We start from the raw sequence: 27,256 nt of genomic DNA on the forward strand, positions 1-27,256 counted from the left end.
AGCATTTCATGAGAATTTTTTCCCCCTGTTTTCTAAAAGTATTAGGAAGATAATCATGAGCTGTGCCTTCTATAAAAAGTTTCTTTTTTTTTCTTTTTTCATTCTGTGTGCCTTTTTTTTTTGCTTCTTATTTTTTTTATTATTTATTTTTAAGATTAAATTTAGATTAGAAACAAGGTTGCTTCACAAGTCAGTTCCAGGTCCCTCTTCCTTTCCCTCCCCTCCTCTCGTGCCCTCCCTCTAACCCCCCCATTATCCCCTCATTTCCCCAGGGAGGGTGAGGCCCTCCATGGTGGTGTCCATAGTCTGTCATTTCATCCAGGGCAGGGCCTAGACCCTCCCCCAAGAGTTCATGGTTAGAGTGCGTCTCTCATTGTTGGATGGGAGTCCAAAGTCCATGTGTATACTTGGGATGGGTACTGATCTACTGCCCAAGGCTCAACAGATTACCTAGGCCTCCTCACTGACACCCATATTCAGGGGGTCTTGATCGGTCCCATGATGGATTCCCAGGCTAATGCCTGGGATTCAAGAGTTAACCTTTGTCAGGTCAGCTGTTTCTAGGGGTTAAACCAGCCCAGTCTTAATCCCTTTGGTCATCAGTCAAATAAAAAAATGATTGAAAAGCTTTCATCAAAATTGCTGCTTCTGTTGTGTTGTTCAGTGGCGCAGCTGTTTTTAAGTTGTTTTAATGAACTATTTCGTGGTGTTGCTGTTGTAAGTATAGCCTATCTTTGAGTCACTGAGTCCAAATTGTGGTCTTTGTTTTCCTCTAGAAAAACAGACAAGCAGGTAGGTCATGGTCAAGCTAGCAAGGTGAGACAGACATTCATTCTCTTCATCAGAGCAAACTGCCACCAGCAGCAACTGGGTAGCTTGAATGTTTTGAGGATAACAACTATTGTAGACTGAAGCGTATTAATGTGACCCATGAATTCACTGCAACACTAAGGGAGCCCACAACATTAATTCCATACCAAGGTGTTTAGGAGAGGGATCAGAAGGTCACATTATGGACCTTACTGGGATTATGGGGTTAGGAGTCAATCACGTTGATTAAAGAAAGTAACACCAGACAGCTGGCGACTTGATTACTTAGTAGCTATTTGTGATATTAAGAAGTACTAAATTCACTTTTAGCTATGGTAATGGCCCTCTTAAAATATGTAATATTGCCAGTCCATGATGGCTCCTGCCTGTAGTCCCAGCACGTGGAGGCAGAGGCAGGTGGATCACTTGAGTTCAAGGCCAGACTGGTCTATAAATAGAGTTCCAGGCTAACCAGAGCTGATACACAAAGAAACCTTGTCTTGAAGAAAATAACATCTTTATCTTTTCATGATATACTGAAGTAATTATGTCTTAGGTTTGCTTCTGAATGCGTGGGTAACAGTGGGTCAAGCCTGGCATTGAAAAAGCCAGGTGGTGGTGGTGGTGCACACCTTTATTCCCAGCTCTTGGGAGGCAGAGACAGACTCTGCAAGTTTGAGGCCAGCCTGGTCTACAGATTGAGTTTCAGGACAGGCTCCAAAGATACAGAGAAACCCTGCCTCACACTCCCCACCCGCCCCATCCCCCCAAAAGACTGGCCTTGTAGGCATTGTTGATGCTGCTGAGCAGTGGATGTGAGTCTGTGCCTTTCACCTCTTTGCAGAATGAATGTAGCTGCATGTGGCGACTCACCCGATACCATAGCACTTGCAAGACTAAGGAAGAATTGTTGTGAGTTTAGTGCCAGGCTGAACTATAAAATGAGACTTTCTCTTCCCATTTCTACCCATATGGCTTTATAAAAACATTTAAAAATTAATGATGGCAGTTGAGATAGCTCAGTGAATAAAGGCACTTTCTACCAAAAACTTGATGATCTGAGTTCAATCTGACTTCAATTCCTGGGTTCATCGAGGTAGAAGACGAAACAGATTCCTCCAAGTTGTTCTCTGAAGCTTCCCAAAATAAATGTATTTTTAAAAATTTTAAAGTATTTCTCCATTGTAGTAAAAAAAAAAAGAACATTTAAATATAAATGTCTTCCCCCCCCCTTTTTTTTTAGGGTATTATAGATCTCTCTACTTGTTGATTAACAGCAAGCTTCCATCAAGTATTGAATATTCCGATTTGTCTCGAGTTCCTATAGCAAAAATTTTGCTGGAGAATGTCCTAAAACCATTGCACTTTACATACAGCTCTTGTCCTGAAGGTGCAAGGTGGGTGAGTGGAGACTGGGCAATCACATGTTTTCTTTATTAGTATGTCATGGTTCACAGGGAAATGTGCAGTGTACTTTTCTCTGTCTTGTCTGTGCCTAACATAAATTTGTAATTCTGGCGACCTGGCTATTTATTTCTTGCTGTTTATTACCTATCATGAAAAACTAAATTCTCTTCATAGAAAAGAAATAAAATCAAATTCTAGTCTCTATTTTAGAATAAAGACTATTTACTTTATTTGATCTGTTATTTGATGGGTAGGATGTTTTGATTCTCTTTAAATCCCTTTTCCTTTCCAGACATCAAGTTTTTTCAGCCTTCACAGAGGAGTTTCTGGCAGCACCTTTTACTGATCAAATTTTTCATTTCGTCATTCCGGCGTTAGCAGATGCACAAACTGTGTTCCCTTATGAGCCCTTTCTGACTGCGTTATTGTTACTAGAGAGTCGAAGCTCAAAACGGAGTAGCGGAGTGCCATGGCTCTTCTATTTTGTTTTAACTGTTGGCGAGAACTATTTGGGTATGAAATGCAAGATGTATTTTTCCTAACTCCTGTATAGGTAGCTGAATAGATGAGTCAGGAGAAGACTGCAGTAACATTTTAGCATGGATTTCACATCTAGGCTGTTTTCCTAGTCTACATGTTTTTTTTTTTTGTTTGTTTGTTTGTTTGTTTGTTTTTTTTGACCAAGATGCAAGATGTGGGCTTTCCCCTCAACCCTCAACAGTTTAGTTCCAACACTGGCTACTTGAAGAGAGAGTCAGATCCTACAAGTTGAAGGCTTTAGTCCTATGAAACTGCCTACTCTTTAGACCCTGTTGTACAAAATGGATTGTTACCTGTGCTTCTTACCAAGTAATAAAAATTGGTGTTCCTGCAAGCCCTTCCTTGAACCTGATACTTTATTTGAGTCTGGGAAGCCTGTTGACTATTGTATTATAACGTTTACAACTGATTGGCCAATACTGGTGGTAGACTGGTCAGGGTCTGTGGGGAGAGCATGGGATTGAACACTTACCTGGTATGTTCAGGGTCTCGGAACTTTGTTGCAGTTTCAGTAGCCCTTCTGATCTCCTCTCCTTAGAAGCTGGAATTGAGCTTAAAATTAAAACACTAGCCTGCTTATCACTTTACCTGTCTAGGTAGTAGCACACCTTTAGATTGTTTAAGCCTTCAATAACCCCTAGCAAGAACTCAGTGGGTGTGGCCAGAAGGGACTTGCAGGAGTAACCAGAGACCCTGCTCGTGCGCAGGTCTTAGGTTCCACCTGAGACAAAGATCAAACACACAGCATAGTATATGGCAGTTTGAATTTAATTAAAACACTAAGACCCATTCAGAAGTACCTCTCTAGATGAGGAAAGTAATGCCGAAGTGTCTGAAGTAACTGAATAACTCGTGCTGATTGTCTCTCAAAGGAGCACTCTCTGAGGATGGCCTACTGATTTATCTACGAGTCCTCCAGACTTTCCTCTCTCAGCTACCTGCTTCACCCACCGGTACAGGCCGCCCTGATTCCACCAGTGACTCTGAGGATGATAATGAGGAGACTGACCAGCCTGCTAGCTCTGTAAGCAACCATGCTAGAAGTGTTCTTCTAGCTTCCCAAGCAGTTCCCTCATCATTGCATGACCACCATCAGCTCCCTCTGAGAGAGGCTGGGGAAGTAAAGTTGTATACAGTCTATTTCCTGTCTATTCTAAGATGTGGTATAGGCTTTGTTACAGAAAGCTCTTCAGCTCCCTGTGGGCAGAGGCTGATTTAGCAATAGCATGTATAAGGCTCCTGCCTGACTGCATTTTGTTACTATTTCTGTCTTTGGAAAATGTTACTCCACTTTAAGTCATCCCCTCCCCGTAGTACATGATTTTAGGAGGCCTCTTACACAAGTTTATGCTTTGATTCCTCTTGTCTTTCTCCTATACTGGAGATTATACTTTCTTTAGGTTGAGAACTAATGATCCAATTATAAATAAAACAAGAACCACCCATTTCTTGGCCAGATCTTTTGTTCTACCCTCTTTTTTTCCTTATATGTGTATAGGTTGCTTTGCCTGAATGTCTGTCTGTATATCACATACATGTAGTACCGTCAGAGGTCAGAAGAGGGTGTTATATCCCCTGGGTGCTAGAGATACTTGTCATTCACTATGTGGGTGCCGGTAACTGAACCCAGGTCCTCTGAAAGAGTAGCCTATGCTCTTAACAACTGAGTCATCTCTCCAGTCCCCCTTTCCAGATTTTTTAAAGACACGATCATGTGTAGCTCTAGCTGACCTAGAACTTACGATATAGCCCAGGTTGGCCTTGCACTTATAGCCATCCTTATGCCTCTGCTTCCTAAGTGCTGGGATGACAGGTGTGGACTACCACATACCCTGGTTGGCTCCAGACTCTTAGAGATCCCTCTGATTCTGCCTCCCGAGTGCTGGGATTAATGATATGCACCATAATTACTAAAGCTGGATTTTAAAATATATTTATTTTGTAGGGTTGGCGATTAAACTCATGACTTTGATTATGCTAAATGAGTGCTCTGACTCTGAACTGCATCCCTAGCCCACTTAACTCCTTTTAATTCTTAAGAATTTAAGTATGTTTTGTTGGCTCTTAAGAATTACATGATGACCTAGGTAGTGATGGCACACACCTTTGATCCCAAGCCCTGGGTTTCATTCCTAGCAGTGTCCTAGAGTAGGGGTAGATACGCTATCATCATTTTACAGAGGTGATAACTTACGACAATTTGTCACTAATCTTGTTGGGCCAGATCTATTCATGTTTATATTATTACCTTTTCTTTTCCTTTGATAATTAGATAGAACTTAATGTGATTGTAGGAGACCTTTCCAAGGTCAAAGCTGGTCTATGAGGCAGGTATCATGACTCACTATTATAATCATGGGAAGTTGAGGCAGGAGGATCTCAAGTTTAAGACCATCTAGTCAGTTTGAGGGCAGCATGAACTATGTAGCAAGACCATGCCTCAAACCCTCCCTGCCAAAAATGTTCACCCTCAGCTCTTTTTGACTTTTAGATTTCAGTACAGTCTTTTTCACGTATGTATAGTAGATTGCAAAATTATATGTGTCAAAAACTGCAGTACTAGCATAGTGTTCTCAAGGTTCAAGTTCAATGGCTAGAATGTAAGGCTTTTACTCTGAAAGGATGTTCAGTTTGTTAAATTACTATAAATTGAATGTTTTCAAATAACTGGCAGTATTATCATAGATACTCATACATTTTTTTCATACACATACATTAAAAAAGCATATATCTTTAGTTAATACTCTAAATTAGTAAACCTAGAGAAATTAAGGTATCAAGCACCAAATTTATTATGTATTTTGCATGCCCTTTGAATTTTTTTGTTGTCTCATAATCTAAAGTAGACATGTCATTAGATAAGAATTTCACTGGGTTTGGTGTCACAGTACAACTCAGATCATTGATATGTGGAATGAATTTTTCTTAGGATATAAATGCTAAAATATATGCTGAATTGTAGGCAAAATCTGAGCATTCATAGTTGCTGTGTTACTGTGGTGGACAGAGTCGATGCCTGATGGTGACTGTGTCCCTAGAAGAGTTGGTGGGTGTGTTAGGAACGATATTGGGAAGGTAATGGGATGTGGCTAATTTTTCGGTGAGGTTTTGTGTTCTCTCTTCAGAAAAATAACAGGTGATTGCTGGGTAGTTGAGTTCTAGTAGCACTTCACTCACTCGGACTCATTTCTCTGTTGCATTTAGGAGGATGGCAGGGTCTCAGCCCCATACATAACCGAAGAGTGTCTGAGAAAGCTAGATACAAAGCAGCAGACCAACACCCTGTTGAACTTGGTGTGGAGGGACTCGGCCAGTGAGGAGGTCTTCACGAGGATGGCTTCCATCTGCCACACACTGATGGTGCAGCACCGGATGATGGTGCCCAAAGTCAGGCAGGTCTCCTGGGGTTGGTGTGTACAGGCTGAGGAGTGTGCCATCTCCCTGTGAATCATGGTGTGTGAACTGTTTGTTTTCTGATAGAAGGGGAAAAAGGATACTGGACTCACCAAACCCTTCATTAAAATGAGAGTCTGCTTTACTTTTTGGAACCATTTATTATTATATATCCTTCCTGGCCCCAAGTGTGGTGTAGCAGCAAATTTGTTCAGCTAGCTTCACATGCAGTAGTCTTGCATATGAGTGGTTAGACCTCATTATCCATTTTTAAAATTTGGACACATGGCTATGTGCCGGTATGCTGAATTTCTTTTTAGGTCCTTTTATAATTTATAATTTAGGGCAAATGGTTATACTGATAACTACAGTTTGTGTTAGGTTTTGTATTAACTGTTATATAATGTGTATAGTTTATAATTGTTTCTGTAATGCTTTAAAGAAAACAGTAAGAGCATAATTGGAGACATTTATTTCTTTGCCTATGATTTTGTGTCTTTTAAATCATATTGTCAAAATATATCAATAAATTTAGTAAACTATTTAAAACTTGCATTTTACTTCATGAGCGAATGAAGATCATATAAAGCTAATAAGCTTTTAAACATTTTAACAATTCTATTTTGGATTTTTACCAAGTTTAAGCTAATTTAATGTAGTTTGTTAGGCACAATAGAAATAGGACTGCTTTGTTAAGGTTAGCACTACAGTAATGCATTGTGAGTTTTGAAAACTATTAAGTATTCTTTTTTGTTTGTTTGTTTGCTTTTCAAAAGAGGGTTTCTTTGTTGCTTTGGAGCCTGTCCTGGAACTTCCTCTGTTGACCAGAGACTGGCTTTGAACTCATAGAGATCAGATCCACCTACCTCTGCCTCCCGAGTGCATTAAAAGCGTGTGCCACCACTGCCAGGTTCTCCTAAGTATTCTTTAAAAGTTAATTCTCAAGACATAATTTGCTGCCGATGTGGTAGTATATGCATATAGTGCTAACACTGAAGAGGTAGAGGCAGGAGGATCAAGAATTCAAGATCATATTTGGCTGTATGAGACCCTGCTTTCAATATAAAAAGAAGGGGAGAAGATACATGTAAATTTGGAAGAAATTACAACAGAGTCGTTTTAGAGTCCGATCCCTTTTAAAGTTTTCATTTAGTAGTGTTAAGGAATAGTAAAGGATGGCAGCATCAGATAGCATCCTGCGTGGTGAACATTGCCTCTCAACTAAAACAAGTTAATGTGCTGGGACTGGGTATGTATTTTGATTTGTTGTTTGAGATAGTGACTTTTATTCCCCACCTCTTTTTTTGTATTTTGTTTTTAGTTATGTGGCCCATGGAGGCCATAAAAGGGTCAGATCCCCAGAGTTAGAAGTGGTTATAGGGCACAGTGTAGCTGCTAGGATCTGAACTTAGGTCCTCTGCAAGTGCTCTTAACCTCTGAGCCATCTTTCCAGCCCTGAGGGTTTTGCTCTCAACACAGGCTTGCAGGTTCCCATGTAGCCCAGGTTGACCTGGAACTCACAATAATATTCTTTTTCTCACTTCCCAAGTACTCAAATGTCAGCTGTCAGGGAAAATAGTTTTTAGAGTCTACTCTTATTAAAAAAAAAAGAAAGTCAATTAGTTTAGAAGGGGAACTGCCCAAACTGGTAGTAGTTTTGGTATTGAGTGGTCAGTTTAACACATCTGTGTATTTAAAGATCTTCACCAGTCGGTGGTGGCACATGCCTTTAATCTCAGCACTTGGGAGACAGAAGCAGGCGGGGATCTCTGTTCTAGGCTAGCCTACAGAGCAAGTTCCAGGACAGCCAGGACTATTTCACAGAGAAACCCTGTCTTGAAAAAAATATTTCCTTCTACATTTATCTGTGTCTTTTGACTTCCACAAGCTCCAAGATACACAGATGCCACTTCCCCCAAATAGGTAAATAAGAAAGCAAAAGAAAAAAAAATCTACACACTTTCTACATGAAAACATCCTAATAGGTCATATTTGCTTGTTTTAGTTCTCATCAATCAAGAAATTAAATTTTAAAAAGTAATTTATATGCTTTCAATATAAACCCTTGTGTATACTTTATATTAGATGTTCTTCCTAAACATCATCTTATGGAAATTCTACTAGAGGTTAGAGCTAGTGCCTGGTTGCTTTGCTTTTCTGATCTTCAGTTTGAAGCTTGAACCTCCCCAATATCTGTTACTGGGTTTTTGTTTTTCATGTTACACATGGATGTTTTTATCTGCATTTATGTACATTTCCATCCCAGAAGAGGACCAGATCCCATGGGGCTAGAGCTATAGATGATTGTGAGCCATAATGTGGGTGCTGGGAATTGAACCCAGGTCCTCTGGAAGAGCAGCTAGTGCTCTTAATCACTGAGTCATCCCTCCAGCCCACAAAATAATCTTAATAGAGCCTTGCCAGTTCAAGATTTTATGATTGCTCTGTGTGGGTGTGCAGTCTTCAGATCCTGATTCTCGGGCAGCTGATGTGGGAGGTCATGAGTTCTTAACCCCAGGGTAGGCTACACTGTCGAATCCTGTGTCAAAACAAACAAACAAAAAAAAAAGATTTCTTTTTATTATCTCAGATAATCCAGGCTGACCACAAACTTGCTGTGTAGACCAGGCTGGCCTCAAACTGAGAGCTCTACCTGCCTCTGTATCCCGGGTTGCACTATTGAGTTTTAAATGAAATTTTTATTTTTGATTGTATGTGTGTGAGTATTCTATATGGTAGAGTACATGTGCCACAGTGGAGTGTGGATCCAGAGGACAGTTCTGTGGAGAAACTTTGTTTCTCCCTTCTCTTTATAATAAGTTAGAGAGTGGACTTAGACTGCCATACTTACACAGCAAGCACAGGTAACTACTGAGCCGTCTAACCAGCTCTGGTTTCAGGTGGGGTTTTTTGTTTGTTTGTTTTAGCTATGTTCTTTCTTAGTAGCCTAGGCTGACCTAAAACTTGCTCTGTAGTAAGGTTAGCCTTGAACTCAGGGAGAACTGCTTGCCTCTGCCTCCCAAATGCTGGAATTAAATGCTTGTGCTACCATGCCTGACTCCAGCTTCACTATTTCTTTGTTTTTGCTTTGTTTTTATATTTATTTGTTTTTACATCCTGATTGCAGTTTCCCCTCCTTCCTCTACTCCAAGCACCCCCACCCACCCTCTTATCTGCTTCTCTCCAGAAAAGGATGGGCCTCCTATAGATAGTTATCTGCCATCATATATCAAATTGCAGTGAGACTAGGCACCTCCTCTCTTATTAATGATGGACGAGGCAACTGGGTAGGAGGAAAGGGTCCCAGAAGCAGACAACAGTGGCAGTCCCTGCTCCTACTATTAGGAGTCACACAAGAGGACCAAGCTACACAATTGTAACATATATGCAGAGGGCCTAAGTCAGTCCCATGCAGACTCCCTGGTTGTCAGTTCAGTCTCTGAGACCCCCCTCCCACCCCATGAGCCTAAGTTAATTGATTCTGCCCTTGATGTTTCTTAATGATTATTCTCTTAACCCCCCTCTCATTTATTCTGTGTATGAGTGCCTATATGGATAATTAATGTATATGTACCACATATGTGACTGGTACCTGAGAGCATAAAGCAGCATTGGATCTCCTGGAACTGGAGTTGCTGGGTGTGAGCTGCCATGTTGGTGCTGAGATTTGAACATTAGTCCTCTGCAAGAACAGCCAAATGCTCTTAATTGCTGAGATAACTCTCCTGCTCCTCTTAGGGCTATTCCTTATTCAATTAAGAGAACTCACAGAAATTTGCCTGCCTCTGTCTCCTGAGTGCTGATTAAAGATGTGCACCACCACCTCCAAGCTTCCTATGGGCTTTTAAATTAACACTCTTCTTGCAAAATTTAGTCAATTAAGTATAATGATTAAAACATCTTTCCATATTGTAAGTTGTAGTACATACTACCTATTGTTTTTAATCACCCTGACTGCTGTTTCCATGGGAAGAACAAGAGGGATCTGAAAAGTCTGTGGGACGATGGTTTGGTCCTGAGACATTCCAGGCAGAATTAGCTCTGGTCTTGCTCTTCCCCAAGCTGACTTGTATGCTAGTTATATGGACTCTCTGCCCATTGCTTTGCGTGTATGCTCAGTGAGTGATGGGAGCAGAGATGTCATGAAAAGGACGTAAGATTGCTGTGTTGACACTTAAGATATGCAGTCTTTTCTTGTGGTGGAACTATCTCATGATCATTCCTAATGTGTCTATTCTATTGTGAAAATTGTTTAGTTGTGTTTACTTAACCAATTGTTGTTTTCCTGCTTCATAGTAAAATGTCTAGTAAATCACATTCCTGTTATATAGACAAGTTTTTCCATTATTGGTTTTTGTTAGTTTCATTTCACATACAAGGGTTTTTTTGTTTGTTTGTTTGTTTTTTGGTTTTTGGTTTAAATTTTGTTTTCTTGTTTCTGAGACAAGTTCTCATACAACCCAGCCTGGTCTTGAACCAAGACTGGCCTTAAACACTTGGTTTTCCTTCTTCTGTCTCCTAACTTCTGGGATAAAAGTGTGTGCCACTGCAGTAAGCAAATTTAAATTAGTATTATTGTATTTTAGTAAGCCATAATGTGGAAGAGAGTAGGCTAAAGTTAAGTGAAAGCAGCCATGAATCCAGGGGCTGTTGGATCTGGGACTTACTCTCAGGGGTAACAGCAGATGAGAGCCAGCCCTTCCTGAAGCTGGGGCACATGGCTCTTTTTCAGTTTCTTTACCAAGGGGCCTATGTGAGATGTGAGTTTTCGTGGTATTAATGTGTTCTAAATTGTGTGCTGTCTTCACTGTATAGTTATATAGCCTTGTTTTATAAGTGATGATTTGAGTAAATAGTTTCTTACTCTTTTTGTTCTGTTTCTCTTCAGGCTTCTCTACAGTTTAGCCTTTAACGCCAGATTTTTGAGGCACCTTTGGTTTCTCATCTCTTCGATGACAACACAGATGATCACAGGGTATGTGCTAAACAGGCTTACCGATTGAGCCTAAGGGCATGGAAAGCGACAGCTTAGAGAAAGTATTATAAGGACATTTTAAATTACTGTTTGCACCTGTTGCGTCATGTTAGAAAATTGTATTCTGAATGACCTCAATTTCTCACACACACACACACACACACACACACACACACACACACACACACACACACACACACACGGAGGGGGGTTGTTTTTAAATCACAGACATATTGGTTTTTTTCCTATTTGAAAGCTGTTTCATTTTATGTGTGGGGTGTTTTGTCTGTGTGAATATCTGTGTACCACATAATGTGGGTGGTGTTTATGGAGGTCACAAGAGGGCGTCTGACCCTCTGAAGCTGGAGTGGTGATTGTGAGCTGCTATGTGGGAATCAAACCCCAGTGCTTTGGAATTGCAGCCAGTGCTCTTACTGCTGAACCATCTCTCCAATTCCTGCCCTGCTCCATCCATCCATCCATCCATCCATCCATCCATCCATCCATCCATCCATCCATCCATCCATCCGTCCATGATAAAGAAAAAAACTAACCAGGTCTCACCATGCAGCCAGCCTGGCTTGGAGCTTAGTCCTGCCTCAGCTTCTGGAGTACTAGGAATATGGGTGTGCACTGTCCAGAAAATCTCTTCATAGTGGTAGGGGAATTCCTTTCATGTATAACATTACCTGAATTACTTGGATGTTTTTCATTGAATCTTAATGATTCTTATGTGAGTAAGAGTTTTTCTCAGACTACTGTGGTTGGTGACACTCATGAAGGCCAAGTGGTTTATCTGGAATCAGCAGAGATTAGAGACACCTAGGTTGGATTTGTACTTAGAAAATTTAAAATAAAAGGTTTGGGATCATTTTAATCCTTCTGACATGACCTTGACTTTCATGAACAACAGTTTACTTAGGGCAAGAGGAGATTGGAGATCATTAGGACAGGAAATTACCATTGACCTGTAAGTTCCCTAGCTTAGCAACAGAGATACTGCTATGGTCTGCCTGATAATTGCCTGTTTGTTTATGACATTTGTCTTTTGGTGAGGAAATGGAGTCATGATGTGTGAAAGAAAAATGATAATGTTAATTATATTAAGTTACTAATACTATTTTACATTGAATAAAGTTATATAGGTTTTTAAAAGCAACTTTTAAAGGCGGTTGAGAACTTGGCGTTTCTTGTTACTTGTTTACTTTATTAGATAAATTCCAGGAACCTAAACAGCATATTAATATATTCCTACTTAACAACTCATACTACTTTTGGGAATAAGATTAAAAATGAAACATCTGATTTTTTGAGAGTAGTTTCACAACAAGTGTAGCTCAGCAGGGAGACAGGGGCCAGACCTGGGAGACTGTCTCATTGTCTCATCAGGTAGCCAAGAGGCTCCACACCCAGCTGAGATGCAGCCTGTCCCTCACCCCAACAAGTCTAGGAGTGAGCACATACTCTTCAAGGCTTAGGTGTTTGTTTTGTTTCCAGACAGGGTTTTTCTGTGTAGCCCTGGCTGTCCTGGAACTCTATAGACCAGATCCACCTGCCTCTGTCTCCCAAGTGCTGGGATTAAAGGAGTGAGTCACTGCTACTCAGAAAAATGGCTTGTTTTTATTCAAGTATGTTCTTTCCAATATTCTTTCCCGTTGAAATGAGACAGTATAGTTTCTGACTTATGGAAGCGGTTGCAACTGACAGCAAATAGGCAACTCTACCAAAGGCTACTCATCTTATGGTCACTTCACTGTCCACAAACGCCCCCAGGGCATCCTTAGATAAGAGCCCATTCAGCCAAAGAATCTGAAAACTCTTAAATGGATGAGGGGAGTAGACTCCATGGATAGGTGCAAATCCTTATTCTGAGGGTGGATATATTCAGCAGGGATTCATCTGAAGTCTGTATACAGCCAGCTTTTGATATCCTACCTGGCGCATTAAATTATAGACTTTTTATTTGCTTCCATGTGTCTTGAGATTGACCTGATTTCAGAAGGATGTTTGAGTCTGTTTAGAATGGTGAGAGTGGCCTGTGTGTCATTTGTCCCTGGCCTCAGAGTCCACTGGTGACTCTTCTTCCAAGTTCCATTCCCATCGTTCAAGTGAGAATGATTTATTTTTTTTTGCTCACCTCATGGAATTAAGGAAAGAAGGAATAAGTTAATGTTTGTGAACACTCTTAGTTGTCTGTCTGAGTGATCCTGTGGTGGTCTATGGTAATATTTAAGGACCAGGGTTCACAACTGGAGTGATTCTTCAGTCCTGGCTCAGCACTACTTACATGTAGGAAACACTGGCCACTCAGCAACCACTAGGCTTTGTTCCCTTAAATACTATATGCTCTTTAGTTTTATATGGTTTTGTGGCTCTGCATTGATGGGGTAGTGAGCTAAAGGATACTGGCTATTATGTTTACTAATATCAACAACATATATAGCAGTGAACTTAATGCTTTTGTTTTTTTTTTTTTTTGTTTTGTTTTGTTTTGTTTTGTTTTTTCCGAGACAGGGTTTCTCTGTGGCTTTGGAGGCTGTCCTGGAACTAGCTCTTGTAGACCAGGCTGGCCTCGAACTCACAGAGATCCGCCTGCCTCTGCCTCCCAAGTGCTGGGATTAAAGGCGTGCGCCACCAACGCCCGGCTAATGCTTTTGTTTTTGTTGAGGAAAATTCTGTGGGCGGCCTGGTGGCACAATAAAGGCTCTGTCAGGAAGTAGAGGTTAGGTCCTATGCTCGTGGGGGTGGACAGGTGAAGAAACTGCTATTGTGCATGCTAAGTCAGCTCCCGGCTTTCCTGGCTTTGGTAGTGAAGTAGGACAGACAGTATTTATGTCTGCATGGGTGCAGTTCCCAAGGAGGCTGGAAGAGGGCATTAGATCCCCCGTGACTAGAGTTAACAGATTGTTGTAAGCTCATACAGTTCCTGTTCTCATTTCAGAACCTTCCCTGAAAGTAGTACCATGCAGATTCAGAGTCCTATCTTCATCTGCATCATTCGCCAAGACACATATCCCCACACACACCACAACCCCTGGAAAGAACTAGAAGGCTTCTACTCTGCCATCTTCATGGTGGTGTTGGCTTCTTGGTCTTCACTTCTGCTCCTGTCTCCAAAATGTAACTTGTGGGAGCTGGGCATGGTGGTTCACACCTTTGATCCCAGCACTCAGGAGGCAGAGGCGGGTGGAGTTTGAGGCCAGCCTGGTCTACAGAGTGAGTTCCAGTACAGTAAGGGCTGTCACACAGAGAAACCCTGTCTGGAAAACAAAAAGAACTTTGTGGAGAAGATCCCCAGAGAGGCAAGAGGTTGTAATGTATACCCATGAAGTGACTCACAGGTCTCCATTGCAGAAGGAACATATTTGGAAAGAACTAGCCATGTGACAGATTTACATTAGAAAGAAAGGAACAGGTCACAGCTTGTGATAGGTAGTAGAGACACAGTTTTCTATAGACCCATCCATGTGGCAGTAAGGGCGCTATTTACAAGCATGGACAAGAGGACAGCAGGAACAAGGCCTGGAGAGGTGGAAGCTTTGTTCCTGAAGGTTCTAATTTGGCTTCAGTGTAGAACTGTTATAACCCTTCCTGAAAGTAGGGAGCTAGATAAAATGTTCTGTGCTGTGACAAACCTTGGCCTTTGTTAAATGGAAGTCCAGAGAGAAGGGATTAAGGAACCAAATCTTAATCTAAAACTCTCCAGGACTTTGGCTTGGGACGATGTCTGCTCTTAGTAGCTGCCTATTCCTTTGGTTGATCTGGTGCCAGTTACTAACTTGTGTTATCTCAGGGACGGACCTTTCTTTCCTTTAAGTAGTTCATTGTTGATATAAATTTATTTTCACTGAACATATTTATATAGTATCTTAAATCCTGAGCTAAAACTCAACTTAAAATAGCCACTTTGTTTCTCCTTTCCCCTACTTTAGGTCTATGGTGCCATTGCTTCAGGTGATATCAAGGGGTTCACCCATGTCTTTTGAAGATTCTAGTCGAATCATCCCCCTCTTTTACCTCTTCAGCTCCTTGTTCAGCCATTCACTGATTTCCATACATGACAATGAATTTTTTGGTGATCCAATAGAAGGTGAGAATTTTGAAAAACGGGTTTGGTGCTGGTGTCATGGCCTGTTGGATTGAAAAAGGCTTTTTTTTTTTTTTTAAAGCTTGCTGTGTATATTGATTAAAAAAAAAAAAAGAACCTGGTGGAAAATTGGATTGTTTCAGTTGTAGGTCAGAGACAATCATCCATGATGCCTTTCACTCTGGAGGAGCTAATCCTGCTGTCTCGCTGCCTTCGGGATGCCTGCTTGGGGATCATCAAGCTAGCATATCCGGAAACAAAGCCAGAGGTTCGGGAAGAATATGTCACCGCGTTTCAGAGTATTGGGGTGACCACCAGTTCTGAGATGCAACAGTGCATACAAATGGAGCAGAAACGATGGGTTCAGTTGTTCAAGGTATGTGGCTGTGGGAGAATGAGTGCAGCTCAGACTTGTGTCTGCTCACTTCCTGTCAGAAGAATAGCCATGTGGAGGCGGATGTCAGGCATAATGTATTATACAAAACTTTTAAATTTGTTTATGTTCTGTGCATTGGTGTTTTCCCTACATGTATGTCTGTGTGAGAGTGTCAGATCTTGGAGTTACAGACAGTCGTGAGCTGCCATGTGGGTGCTGGGAATTGAACCCTGGTCCTCTGGAAGAACAGTCAGCACTCTCAACCACTGAGCCATCTCTTCAGCCTCTAATATACAAAACTTTTAAGGAAAAGCCACATCTTTATTTTATATCTGCTTCATTTTAAGACTTTGCTTTTGGGCTGGTGAAGTAGCTCTGTAGGTAGGTAAAGACTCTTTCTTCCAAGCCTAGAGACCTGAGCTGAGTCCTGAGTCACACACAGTAAAAAGAGAGAGCTGACCCCCAAACATTGTCTTCTACCTTTCGCATAAGTGCTACAGCACAAGGTGAAAAGTAAAAACCTTGCTTTCAGTTAATAACATGTATAAAATGTCTTCAGACTTTTTTTAACTGGCTGAAGTAGTAATAAAAAAATTAATGTTTCCTTTTTTATTTTTCACTTAAAGATCTTTTGGTGGTGGAGAGTATTTTTGAATCTTTTGTAAAATGGAATCATAAAGGTAGAATTAGTCATAGGTTTTGATGCATGCTATGTATGCATTATTCTAGAATGTGTTCATTTCTAACCATGGAGAAAAAGAAGTTATGGGGTACCATGGCTGGCATGCTGGCAGGAGACCACTACTGACTTGGGGTGGAAAAAAAAGCAGGAAAAAGGTGCTTGATTCTGACCCCTATGCAATTTCTGGTGCAAACACATCTAGTCAGCTAAAAGTGCTCGTTAAAGGAGCGAGAGTAAAAGAAATGCATCTTCCAAATTGAATGCTAGATTTACAGGCCGTTTAGTACCAGCGACCTCTCCCACACTAATGTTCCATGAGAGTCATCAGCTGTCCCTTCAGGTCTTTTATCACTGCTTTTGTCAAGCTATCTATTTAATTGAAAGAAGTTAATTGAATGAAAATGATCAACTAAGCTTGTATTAATATTGCTAATGGAACTTTCTTCTTGGCCATGTTTGGAGAAAGATGTCAAGCTAGACTTTAGGAAAGACCCATTAATGCTTGCACTTAACCTGATGGGCTAATTAAGGACTGCTTATTCATACTACAAGTCCATGAGAGTCTCTCTGCAGCCCATTCTGCCTGATTTTACAACCCATTTCACTTAGAAGCATAAGCATTAGCAGCAGTGAAAGTAACTGATAATGTTTTGATTTCGTGAATTCAGGGCTAATGCATCATTGAATTCATAATTTGTGCAGATTGATGTAATACATGTTTGCACAATTTATTTTAATCACTCCTCTCTATATTTGTAAGTAAATATAAAAATTGCTTGCTGAGCGCTTCTTTGAAGGTGGGTTATTTTGTACTTTTTCTAAGTACAAATAACTATCTGATCTACTGCAGGTTTGGAATGCTTGTGTAATCGTTCGTGGATTTGGGCCATATGGTAGCATGTATGTTTTCTTGTGTATATGTAATTAAGCTCTGAGATCTTTACTAGTAACACTTCCCTTCTGTGGGACACTGGGTTCAGTGTCTTATAGTTCCTACTGGGTGCTTTATAATTTCATTTGACAGTCTTATCTTTGGGGCTTAGGAATATCTGAATTTAATAATGATCCATATGGTATTTTTCACCCTGATCCTATTTTGTTTTGCTTGTGTGCGTGCGTGCGTAGCCAAGTGTAGTGATGCATGCTACTAATCCCAGCTCTCAGGTTGCTGAGGTAGAATGATTACAAGCATGTGGCCAGCCTGGGCTATATTGAGTTCAAGGTGAATTAAGCAAGACCCTGTCTTAAACACTTTCCTCTGAATTTTAGGTCAATGTTCACTCTGTTTGTACTTTGAGCTAGCCCTGTGAAGAGGAAGGAATCCTGCTTGATATGTCTTTGTATCTGGATATGACATTTAATAGGCCTTATCAAAGGCAGTGTGTCAGGGAGGCAGGCACATCTTGTGCTGCCCATAGAGGGCTGAGAGTGCTGTGGTAGATGATTCTTGCTCTTTTTTGTTGTTGTTTTTAATGTAAAATTCTTTTTTTCCCCTCTTCCTTTCTTTTTATTTAAGTTAGAAACAAGCTTGTTTCACATGTCAATCCCAGTTCCCTCTCCCTCCTCTGCTCCCCTGCTTTCCCCACCAGGTCCCCTAGTCCCCCACCCAATCTCCACTCCGATCCCCAGGGAGGGTGAGGCCCTCCATGGTGGATCTCCAGAATCTGTCACTTCATCCAGGGCAGGGCCTAGGCCCTCCCACAAGAGTCCAGGCTGAGAGAGGATCCCATATTGTGGCATGTGCACTCAAAGTCTATTTGTACACCAGGGATAAATACTACCCAAGGCCCCATAGATTACCTAGACCTCCTCACTGACACCCACATTCAGGGGGTCAGGGTCAGTCCCATGCTGTCCACCCAGCCATCAATCTGAGGTCAGCTGTTTCTGTGGGTTAAACCAGCCCAGTCTTAACTCCTTTGCTCATCAGTTCTCCCTTTCTGTGACTGGATTCCAGGAGTTCAGTTCAGTGTTTAGCTGTGGGTGTCTTCCTCTGCTTCCATCAGTCACTGGATGAGGGTTCTGTTTCCCAGACTCTCTGGCAGTGGGATTGTATGTGGCCCTGTTTTTGTTTTTTTCGAGACAGGATTTCTCTATGGCTTTGGAGGCTGTCCTGAACTAGCTCTTGTAGAACAGGCTGGTCTCGAACTCACAGAGATTTGCCTACCTCTGCCTCTCAAGTGCTGGGATTAAAGGCGTATGCCACCACCGCCTGGGTATTCTTGCTCTCTTGATGTATGTGCATGTAAATGAAAAAAAGAGACTGAACCCAGGGCTTATACATGCTAAGTAAGCATTCTACCACTGAGCTGCATACAAAAATCTTAATTGTTTGCTTCCTTTTTGATAAGGGATAGGTATAGGTTTGAAATTGTGTTTTAACAAAGACCTTTGGCCTTCAACAGAATTATTTAAAGGACATGTCTATAACCTATTTTATACCACTTGCTATGAGTTGAGTCCCAGAAATTATACAAACTAGTGTGACCCATGAGTGATTAGCTGCTATTAGCTTTTCTTATAGGAGAAAATGACCTTTATTATCAAATAACAGAAACAACAGGGAGTTGTCACTTTTCCCTAAAAGCAAGCATTGTCTGTCTGTTCATATGGTAGTGATTCTGTATGAGAGATGTTAAATTCTTCCTGTAAAGAACCAGCCATGTTCTCCTGAAAGAGCCAAAATAAAATGCCAGCACCATTTATGTTTATTAGAGTCGAAATATTCGTGATAAAACCAAAGGAGGTGAAAGCATTTGCCATTGATTTCTGGCTCTCTGTTGACTGCCAGAGTTGCAAGCCCCGAGACTAGGCTTTGTCCTTCCATGCAACCATTTTCGTTTTTCAGTCAGAGGATCCTCTTAAATTAATTTGTGTGAGAGGCTCTGTTGGCTGGTCACAGAACATAGAATTTAAGTGCTTATAGTCATCTTTACTTGTCATTGTAAGAATTGAGGTTGGTTCCTAAGTTCTGCATCACATTGTTAAAACAGATCATGTATTTATCAACTTTATAAACTTCTTTTTGAAGTGTAATTTATAGCTACAATAGCTTTAACCCTGTGAATAGGCAGTAAATCCTGCTTGATGTGTCTTTGTATCTGGCTGTCACAGTTAGTGGGCCTTATCAAAGGCAGTGTGTCAGGGAGGCAGGCACATCTCTATATGTTGCCACATAGAAAGCTGAAAGTGCTGTGCTAGGTGATTCTTGGTCTTCCAATTGTTGTTTTGTATTTTCCACTGGAAAGAAAAAGGTGTGCTGGGGGTGCTGATGAACCTGGTATATCCCAGCACTCAGGGGAGAAAGTTGGCTTGCTCATAGGACATAGAAAACAAAGCTTAGTAGGGCGGTGGTGGCACACACCTTTAATCCCAGCATTCAGAAGGCAGAGGCAGGCAGATCTCTGTGAGTTGGAGACCAGCCTGATCTACAGAGCGAGTTCCAGGACAACCTCCAAAGCCACAGAGAAACCCTGTCTTGAAGAAGAAAAACAAAGCTGAAGCTTGATTATTAGCTTCCTTTCTGCTGACTAGCCCTCATACTGTAGACCTAGCCAAAAGCCCCTGTTTTAGGGAGTCTTATGCCATAGTGGAAAAGCTACTATTGTTCCTTCCCTACTGAACATAGTGTACCTATCATATTACTTTTTAAATATATGCCTTTAGGATAATGCTGCTGTCAGCTTTGGTCAGAAATGCTTCTCTTTGCAGTGATCAGTGATTACTGCAGAGATTTATAACTGGCCAAATTACTGAAAATAAATGACCCATAAGTGGGGCATCCTTACCTGTCTTAGGGTTTGGTTTCTATTCCTGTGAGGAGACACTTTGACCATGGCACCTCTTATAAAGGAAACCATTTAATTGGGGGCTGACTTACAGTTCAGAGGGTTAATCAGTCCATTGTCATCACAGTGGGAAGAAGGTGGCTTGCAAGCCGACTTCGTGCTAGAAAGGTAACTGAGAATTCTATATCCAGGTCTGAAGACAGCAGGAAAAGAGTGACACACTTCCCCCAATAAGCCTACACCTCCTAATAGTGCTGCTGAAAGAAGGCAGGAATTAGAGGAAGGGAATGGGTGTGGAATGCTGACTTCTGACATGACATGGCTGCTGCACTCTTGAACTCATAGTAGCTATACTTTCTTTGTAGTATTGGATCTTTCATTAGCCTATCATTGAAATTCGAGGGCTCCAGAGATAAGATTGAAGATGTGCAGTTACTGAAAGAGGGGAATAAATTTTCTTCCATAATATAGCCACTGATAAGGTCTCATGTTTCTGTAAGTAAACTCACCTGTGCTCCTTTTAACAACTATAACAAATCTTACTGGGACGACCACACAAGAAGACATGAAAGGAAGAGGAATGAGGAAAAGGAATTGGGCAGGAGGACACTAAGGAGGAGATGAACATGCTTGAAGCACATTTATTTATGAAATGTCATAAACTCAGTTTTGCAAGGCATGGTGGCACACACCTTTAATCCCATTACTTGGGAGGCATAAGTAGGTGGTTCTCTGTGAGTTTGAGGCCAGCTTGATCCACAGAGAAAGTTCTAGGGTAGACTCTAAAGCTACACAGAGAAACCCTGTCTCAAAACAAAACAAACAAAAACATTTTTATGTATAATTAATGCTAATTTAAAAAACATGAAATGTGGCTTAGTAGTAAATAGAATGTTTGCTTAGCATAGGCAAGCCCTTTGGTTCTGTCCCCAGCACTGAAGAAGAAAAAAAAGACAGACCAGCTGGGCAGTGATAGCACATGCCTTTAATCCCAGCACTTGGAAGGCAGAGGCAGGCGGATCTCTGTGAGTTGGAGACCAGCTTGTTCTACAGAGCTAGTTCCAGGACAGCCTCCAAAGCCATACAGAAACCCTGTCTCAAAAAACCAAAAAATAAATAAAAAGACAGACAAAACTGCAACTCAAGTTTTTAACAAAGTCAGTGGATGCAACCAGTGTCCTGGCTGCAGTAGTGATTGCAATTTTCACCAATTTTCTTGCAAAGTTGGACCTTTCTTATTATTGAGGGTTGGCTGAGTAGTGTTTTTTGTTTTGTTTTACTTTTTGATTGCTAATTGAAATGAGGACTTAAGGAAACAATTTTGTATTATTTCAAACATGTAACAAAGTCGTGTCTATCTTTAACAAGTGATAGCTGACGACTGTGTAAAACAGGGTCACTTGTATGGCAGCTCACACCTAGCATTGCAAGCCTTCCTCATTGATTACTTAAGCAACCCATGCTGACTGCCCAGTGCTAGGGAATGAAAGATAAACTCAGCCTGGGATCTGGCGGTATCATTGTGTAGTGAGCGCTTGCTGCAGACTTACTGTGTTCTTTCTATTTCCTGTTGGAGAACCTCTTCTGTCAGGTGATACTCCTGTAGCTGCCTGCCACTGGTTTTCTCACATTCCTTTGAATATGTTCTTCATTTGAAATCAAATCTTTAAAAAGTTCTCCTTTAATGATTTATCACATGACACATTTGCCCACTTCAGTACCTAGAAGTTTTGAGCTGCTGAGTGTGCTTTGTATGGAGCTCCTTAAAGAATCAGCCATAGCCAGGCCAGGTAGCACACACCTGTGAATTCTGGCACCAGGCAAGATGCAGGCTACCAAAGGAGTTAAGGTTCTCCTAGGCAACTTACTGAGACCCTGTCTCAAAAACTATAAAGAAAGCTGAGACTGTAGTTCAGTGGTATAGCCCTTGTCTAGAAAGGATGAGGCTCCAGATTAAATTCTATCACCAAAAAGTGAATTTGCTGTGCTGTTTGGTTTTAATTAATAATTCGTTTCGGTTGCAGTTGCTTTTCAAAATGGGCTTCTCCCTCCCTCCTTTCCTTTCTCCCTTCCTGCCTTCCTCCTTCCCTCCCTCCCTCCCTTGTTTGTTTTGTTTTGGGGGAGCAGAGTTTTTCTGTGTGATGGTCCTAGCTGTCCTAGAATTCACTTTGTAGACCAGACTGTCCCAGAGATCTGCCTGCCTCTGACTCCCTGAGTGCTGGAATTAAAGTCGGGCACCACCACTACCTAGCTACATATAACACATTTTTTTGTTTGTTTTTAATTATAAATGCCAGCTATTTCCATCCAAATGTTGTCATCCCATTTACAGATGTATTCATTACATGATAATACTATATCTTGTTATAGTATGATAGCTAGGTAATAACTTAAGAGGATACACCCTGAGCTTGGCTAGTCCATCAGCAAGATTCCCTGTTATCAAAACCAGAACATTGCAAACGTAAGGATTTTATGAAAATAGTGTGTGTTAATGTATAATCTGTAACTGGGCAGTTGTCAGCTAGGACTTTCATAAGAAATCTGTTTCTAGGATGCTTACTTTATTATTTTTAATAAATATTGGGGTTGAGGAAAATAAGTTTATAAGTAATTATTATCTGACTCCAAGCCAGATTTGTATCCTGTAGCCCCTCAAAAAACATATGTATGAAGATTATTGTACAACCTGTGGGAATTGGTTCTCTCCATCATGTGGTTCCTGGGATTTAAACTCAGTTGTCAGTATTGGTAGCAAGCATCTTATAGAGCAATTTTGCCAGCTCTACAAAGTGCATATCAATGTAGTATAGAGAGTAGTTTTTTTTAGATAGTACTGCTAGATTTCTTAATCCTATCAAATAACTTTTAATCGCAGATTAGTTACTGAAAGCTACTAGATCTCCAGGTATTCGTTGGACTCTCTTCCCAAGGAGCTCATGGCATAGCCAAAACAGCTATTGGTCCAGGAATATACAAAGGACACACATTGCTGTGCTGCTGCAGTTGGGCAGCATGGCCAAATAGGGGGTTTTTACCAAGTCAAAAGACTGGAAAATTCATCAGCTGCAGGGGCACAGGCAAGGTGTGTGTGGAAAATAGAGATTTAGGATCCTATTTTACCCACATTCTTTATGTGGTATTTCTCAGAAAAACTAGAGAAGAAATTACCAAATAGTGGTGGAAATGAGCCCAGGTGAGCTATTGTACTGCCAGAATTGTGCCTTAAAAGTTCTAGCCAAGGCCAAGCAGTGGTGGCACACACCTTTAATCCCAGCACCCAGAAGCAGAGGCAGGTGGATCTCTGTGATTTCCAGGACAGCCAGGGCTGTTACACAGAGAAACACTGTCTTGGGGGAAGGCTTCTAGCCAAGAGGTGGCACACACTTTTAATCCCAGCACTCAGAAGGCAGATACAGGCGAATCTCTGTGAATTCAAGGCCAGCCTGGTCTACAGAGTGAGTTCCAGGTCAGCCAGGGCTACACAGATAAAACCTGTCTCAAACACAGCAACAACAAAATTCTAGCCAAGGGGATGGATAGATGGCTCAGTAGTTATGTACACTTGTTCCTCCTCTTGTAAAGGGCCCAAGTTCAGTTTCTAGATCTACATGGTGGCTCACAGTCACCTAGAGCTCTGGTTCCAGGAGATGCAGTGTTCTCTTCTGACCTCCAAGAGCACTAGGTACACATACTTGCATATAGGCAAAACGCTTATGCACATAAGATAAATCTGAAGGGTTCAACTGAAAAAAAAATTGCTCCCCTGCTTAAAAAAACAAAACAAAACAAAAGAATCCCAAACAAAGTGTGGTGATACATTCTGTAATCTTTGGCATTTGGGAATTAGAAGCAGGAGGATTTGGAATACAAGAGGATGGAGATTGAACTGTATGAAACCTTTTTTGCAGTTTTATACACTTGACACTTTTGGGAGAGGGGTAAAAATGTGTGCATTCTCATGTGTGTGATGTGTCTAGGTACTCCTAGAAACCAGAAGAGTATCTAGATCCCCTAACTAGAATTATAAGTGTCTGTGAGCCACCTGATATGAGTGCTGTGAACTGAACTTGAATCCTTTACAAGAGAAGGAAGTCATTCTTAATTATCAAGCTATCTCTCCAGTCCCCTGGCCTCATTTTTAAAGACAACATCACGTGTGCACTCGTGTTGCTTTTCTGTTTCTGTTGGCAGACAACTGGCCTATTCCTCTAGCATGTTCTGGTCCCTGTAGGAGACTTTTTGTAAGGTGGGAAAGTCCACATCCATTTTATCAGGTCGAAAAGCACCTGTGTCATTATCTTCTGGGCTCTGGTTGGTGCTGCTGCTGCTCTGTAAGCTGTTAGTTATTGAGTTGTTTGTGTGATATTGGTTTTCCTTTCCAGGTCATCACCAATCTGGTGAAGATGCTGAAGTCTAGAGACACGAGAAGAAACTTCTGTCCTCCAAACCACTGGCTGTCAGAGCAAGAGGATATCAAAGCAGATAAAGTTAGTGGAAAATTTCTAGTAGTTTTCATTAAAAATGGTTTCTCAGCTTTTGTATTTCTGGGGAGTAAGTCTTTTTAAATTGTGTAACTCTTCACTTAAGTTTTGAGTAGGTGTCAATGTTGTCTACAATGCTAACTCTTGGTCAGAGGGTAAGATATATAGCAACAGCATTGGCCTAGACAGCGTCCTGATAACAGAGGACACCAGGTGCTCCAAGAGAAAGTCTCCATTGATGAATTTTAAAGTCTTTGAGAGTAGAGAGAGATAAGGGAAACGGATAGAGGTGCAGCAAGAAACCAGCACAGGACTGTGGCAGGACAGTGAAGCTGTGACTGGGGCTTTGGGTAAAAAGACATCTTCAAATCGAGCGTGGGGCAGAGGGCAAATGGGCAGACCTTCAAAGTGACTAGCTGCAGGGCCCAGTACTTTTCTCACCAGCACAAAAGGTCTTTAAACACAGTGGTATTTCTAGGTTTGAGGTGTGGTGACCTGTCACAGTAGAGGCTGCTGGGGTGTGAGGAAAGATCAGGGACTTCTGAGAGCCTCCCTCTTCCCAGACATATACAGTGTCCTGGAAACTCTGAGCAACACTGAAAATAGCTGCATGGACTGTCCTCATTTAGTAACTCCACAAGTTCACAACGGCACTAAAGAGAAAGACCTTCATCCATCACTTTTATAAAGTGTAAAGGAACCATTTTGTTATTTTGAAGACTGTTCTAGAAAGAAAGAAGTGGTAAATATTTGATATGCCTCTCTGAAACTATTTAGATAGCATTGATGCCTTCCTGTTGTATGGTGGGTGTCCTATTTTGTGGGCTCAGGGAAGAATGTAACATGCCACTACACATATTGGGCCTGCTGCTCTAACGCCTCTTCAGGTACCTCTGTAAATACTGAGTATGATCCAGACTATAAGCAGAAGCTTATACCTTCTTTTTAAAAAAAAAGACACTAAGGAATGAGAAGAATTTACAGATTAAAGCAAAATTTAAGAGAAAATACCCTCTGCTTATATTACTTGAGTACTAATTCAGCCAAATTAATTGGAAAAGAAAAACTTTAGACTAAGTAGGTAAGTTTAATAGTTATTTTTTAATGTGATATGCTTTGTTTTGTAATTATATTACTATATTCATTTACTCTGCCCAGACGCTCACCAATTCACTTTAAAGTATTAAAGGCTAGGGTATGAGGACATGAGAGGCACCCTGCACTGTACAGGGGTTGACAGCCAGCTCCTTAAGGAAGTGTAGGCCATGCATCTATCTGCTGGGGTAGAAGAGAATGCTGACAGCCATTGATTGTTTCCCACAGGTCACCCAGCTCTACGTACCAGCATCTAGACATGTGTGGCGGTTCCGGAGGATGGGCAGGATTGGCCCTCTGCAGTCCACCCTGGAGGGTAAGTTCTCCTTAGTTGGACCTTCTTTTCACAAGGGCAAATACTCTCCTACATTCACTCCTCCTACTGTTAGCTCTTGTGATTTTTGCTGAACACCACACAGTATTTTCATCATTCCAGTAGAGATCAGCTTAGTACCCTGGTAAACAGGTACAAAATGTTTGTTATCTCACCTTTTCTGAAAAGTGGAACTGCAGGCCAAGCAGTGTGAAGCAGTAAGGTTCTGCGGATCATAACTGTTTCTTTTGATTACTCCACAGAGTTTCATTGATTAGTTATGCCATAAAGAAGACGTGGTTATTTTGTCAGTCTTTGGTGGTTATGAATGTAACTGCTATTACTAGAGTACAAGTATTTGTGTGAATATAAACACTGAAAGAATCCTGAATCACCGCAAGCAGGTGCTTAACTTTATTAAAACAAAACAAAACAAAACTGCAGAACTGGGGCTGGGGAGATGGCTCAGTGGTTAAGAGCACAGACTGCTCTTCTAGAAGACCTAGGTTCAAATCCCAGCACCTACATGGCAGCTCACAACTGTAATTCCAAGATCTGACACCCTCACATAAGCATAAATGCAGGCAAAACACTAATGCAAATTAAAATAAATAAATTAAAAAACAAACTGCAGAAATGTTTTCTGAAGTAGGTATACGACCTTGCAGTTAGACCCCAGATGTATGATTTATGCACTGGTATTTTGTATCCCAGCCAATACTTGGAATTGTCATGTTTTGTTTTGGTTGGTTTCTTTGACACATAGAGTCTCACCGGGTAGCCTTCTCAGGTCTGGGGTTCTGGGTATCTCTGCTTCCCAAATACTGGGATTAAAGATATGCTCTCCACCATGTCTTCCTGGGATTATCATTTTTAAAAGATAATTATCTTATGGATATGACATGGGCATTTCAGTAATGAATAGTAGCTATGGTTGCCTGGCCCTTCAACATACTGGCATTGATAAGGAAGGAATTCATGGGGCTTCACAACTTCCAAGGAGCTATTAGCGTTTAATGTTTGGTAAGGAATTGGGAGTCATTTTCTTTAGTAACATAGCCTGTGATAGGTTGCCTATGCTCCAGTAGATCATAGAAAAGATAAGGGATAGGAGACTAGTTGTGAGGAAAGTGGTTACCAAGAATGGGAATAGGATAAGAGAGGATAATGAGCTATGAATACGATCATCATATATTGTGTACATATATGAAATTGTCAAAACCTTTTTAAGAATTAAAAATTTAGCTTGGCGTTGGTGGCAGTGGCTCATGCCTTTAATCCCAGCTCGGGAGGCAGAGGCAGATGG

At 41.2% G+C, this 27,256-nt stretch overlaps 1 protein-coding gene across 1 annotated transcript in view; it reads left to right on the forward strand.

Annotated features, from left to right (window-relative positions):
* Window positions 1-27,256, forward strand: part of Ube3c (ubiquitin protein ligase E3C) — a 102,199-nt gene that overhangs the window by 37,115 nt on the left and 37,828 nt on the right. The window contains exons 7-15 of the mRNA XM_005084197.4: window positions 2,054-2,207; window positions 2,510-2,730; window positions 3,630-3,781; window positions 5,962-6,149; window positions 11,039-11,125; window positions 15,058-15,215; window positions 15,356-15,588; window positions 24,444-24,548; window positions 25,866-25,953. Coding sequence (XP_005084254.1) covers window positions 2,054-2,207; window positions 2,510-2,730; window positions 3,630-3,781; window positions 5,962-6,149; window positions 11,039-11,125; window positions 15,058-15,215; window positions 15,356-15,588; window positions 24,444-24,548; window positions 25,866-25,953 — 1,386 coding nt within the window. The remainder of the gene's footprint in view (window positions 1-2,053; window positions 2,208-2,509; window positions 2,731-3,629; window positions 3,782-5,961; window positions 6,150-11,038; window positions 11,126-15,057; window positions 15,216-15,355; window positions 15,589-24,443; window positions 24,549-25,865; window positions 25,954-27,256) is intronic.

This window comes from Mesocricetus auratus, unplaced genomic scaffold (genome assembly GCF_017639785.1).
Source record: "Mesocricetus auratus isolate SY011 unplaced genomic scaffold, BCM_Maur_2.0 Super-Scaffold_100676, whole genome shotgun sequence".
In the NCBI taxonomy this organism is placed as follows: domain Eukaryota; kingdom Metazoa; phylum Chordata; class Mammalia; order Rodentia; family Cricetidae; genus Mesocricetus; species Mesocricetus auratus.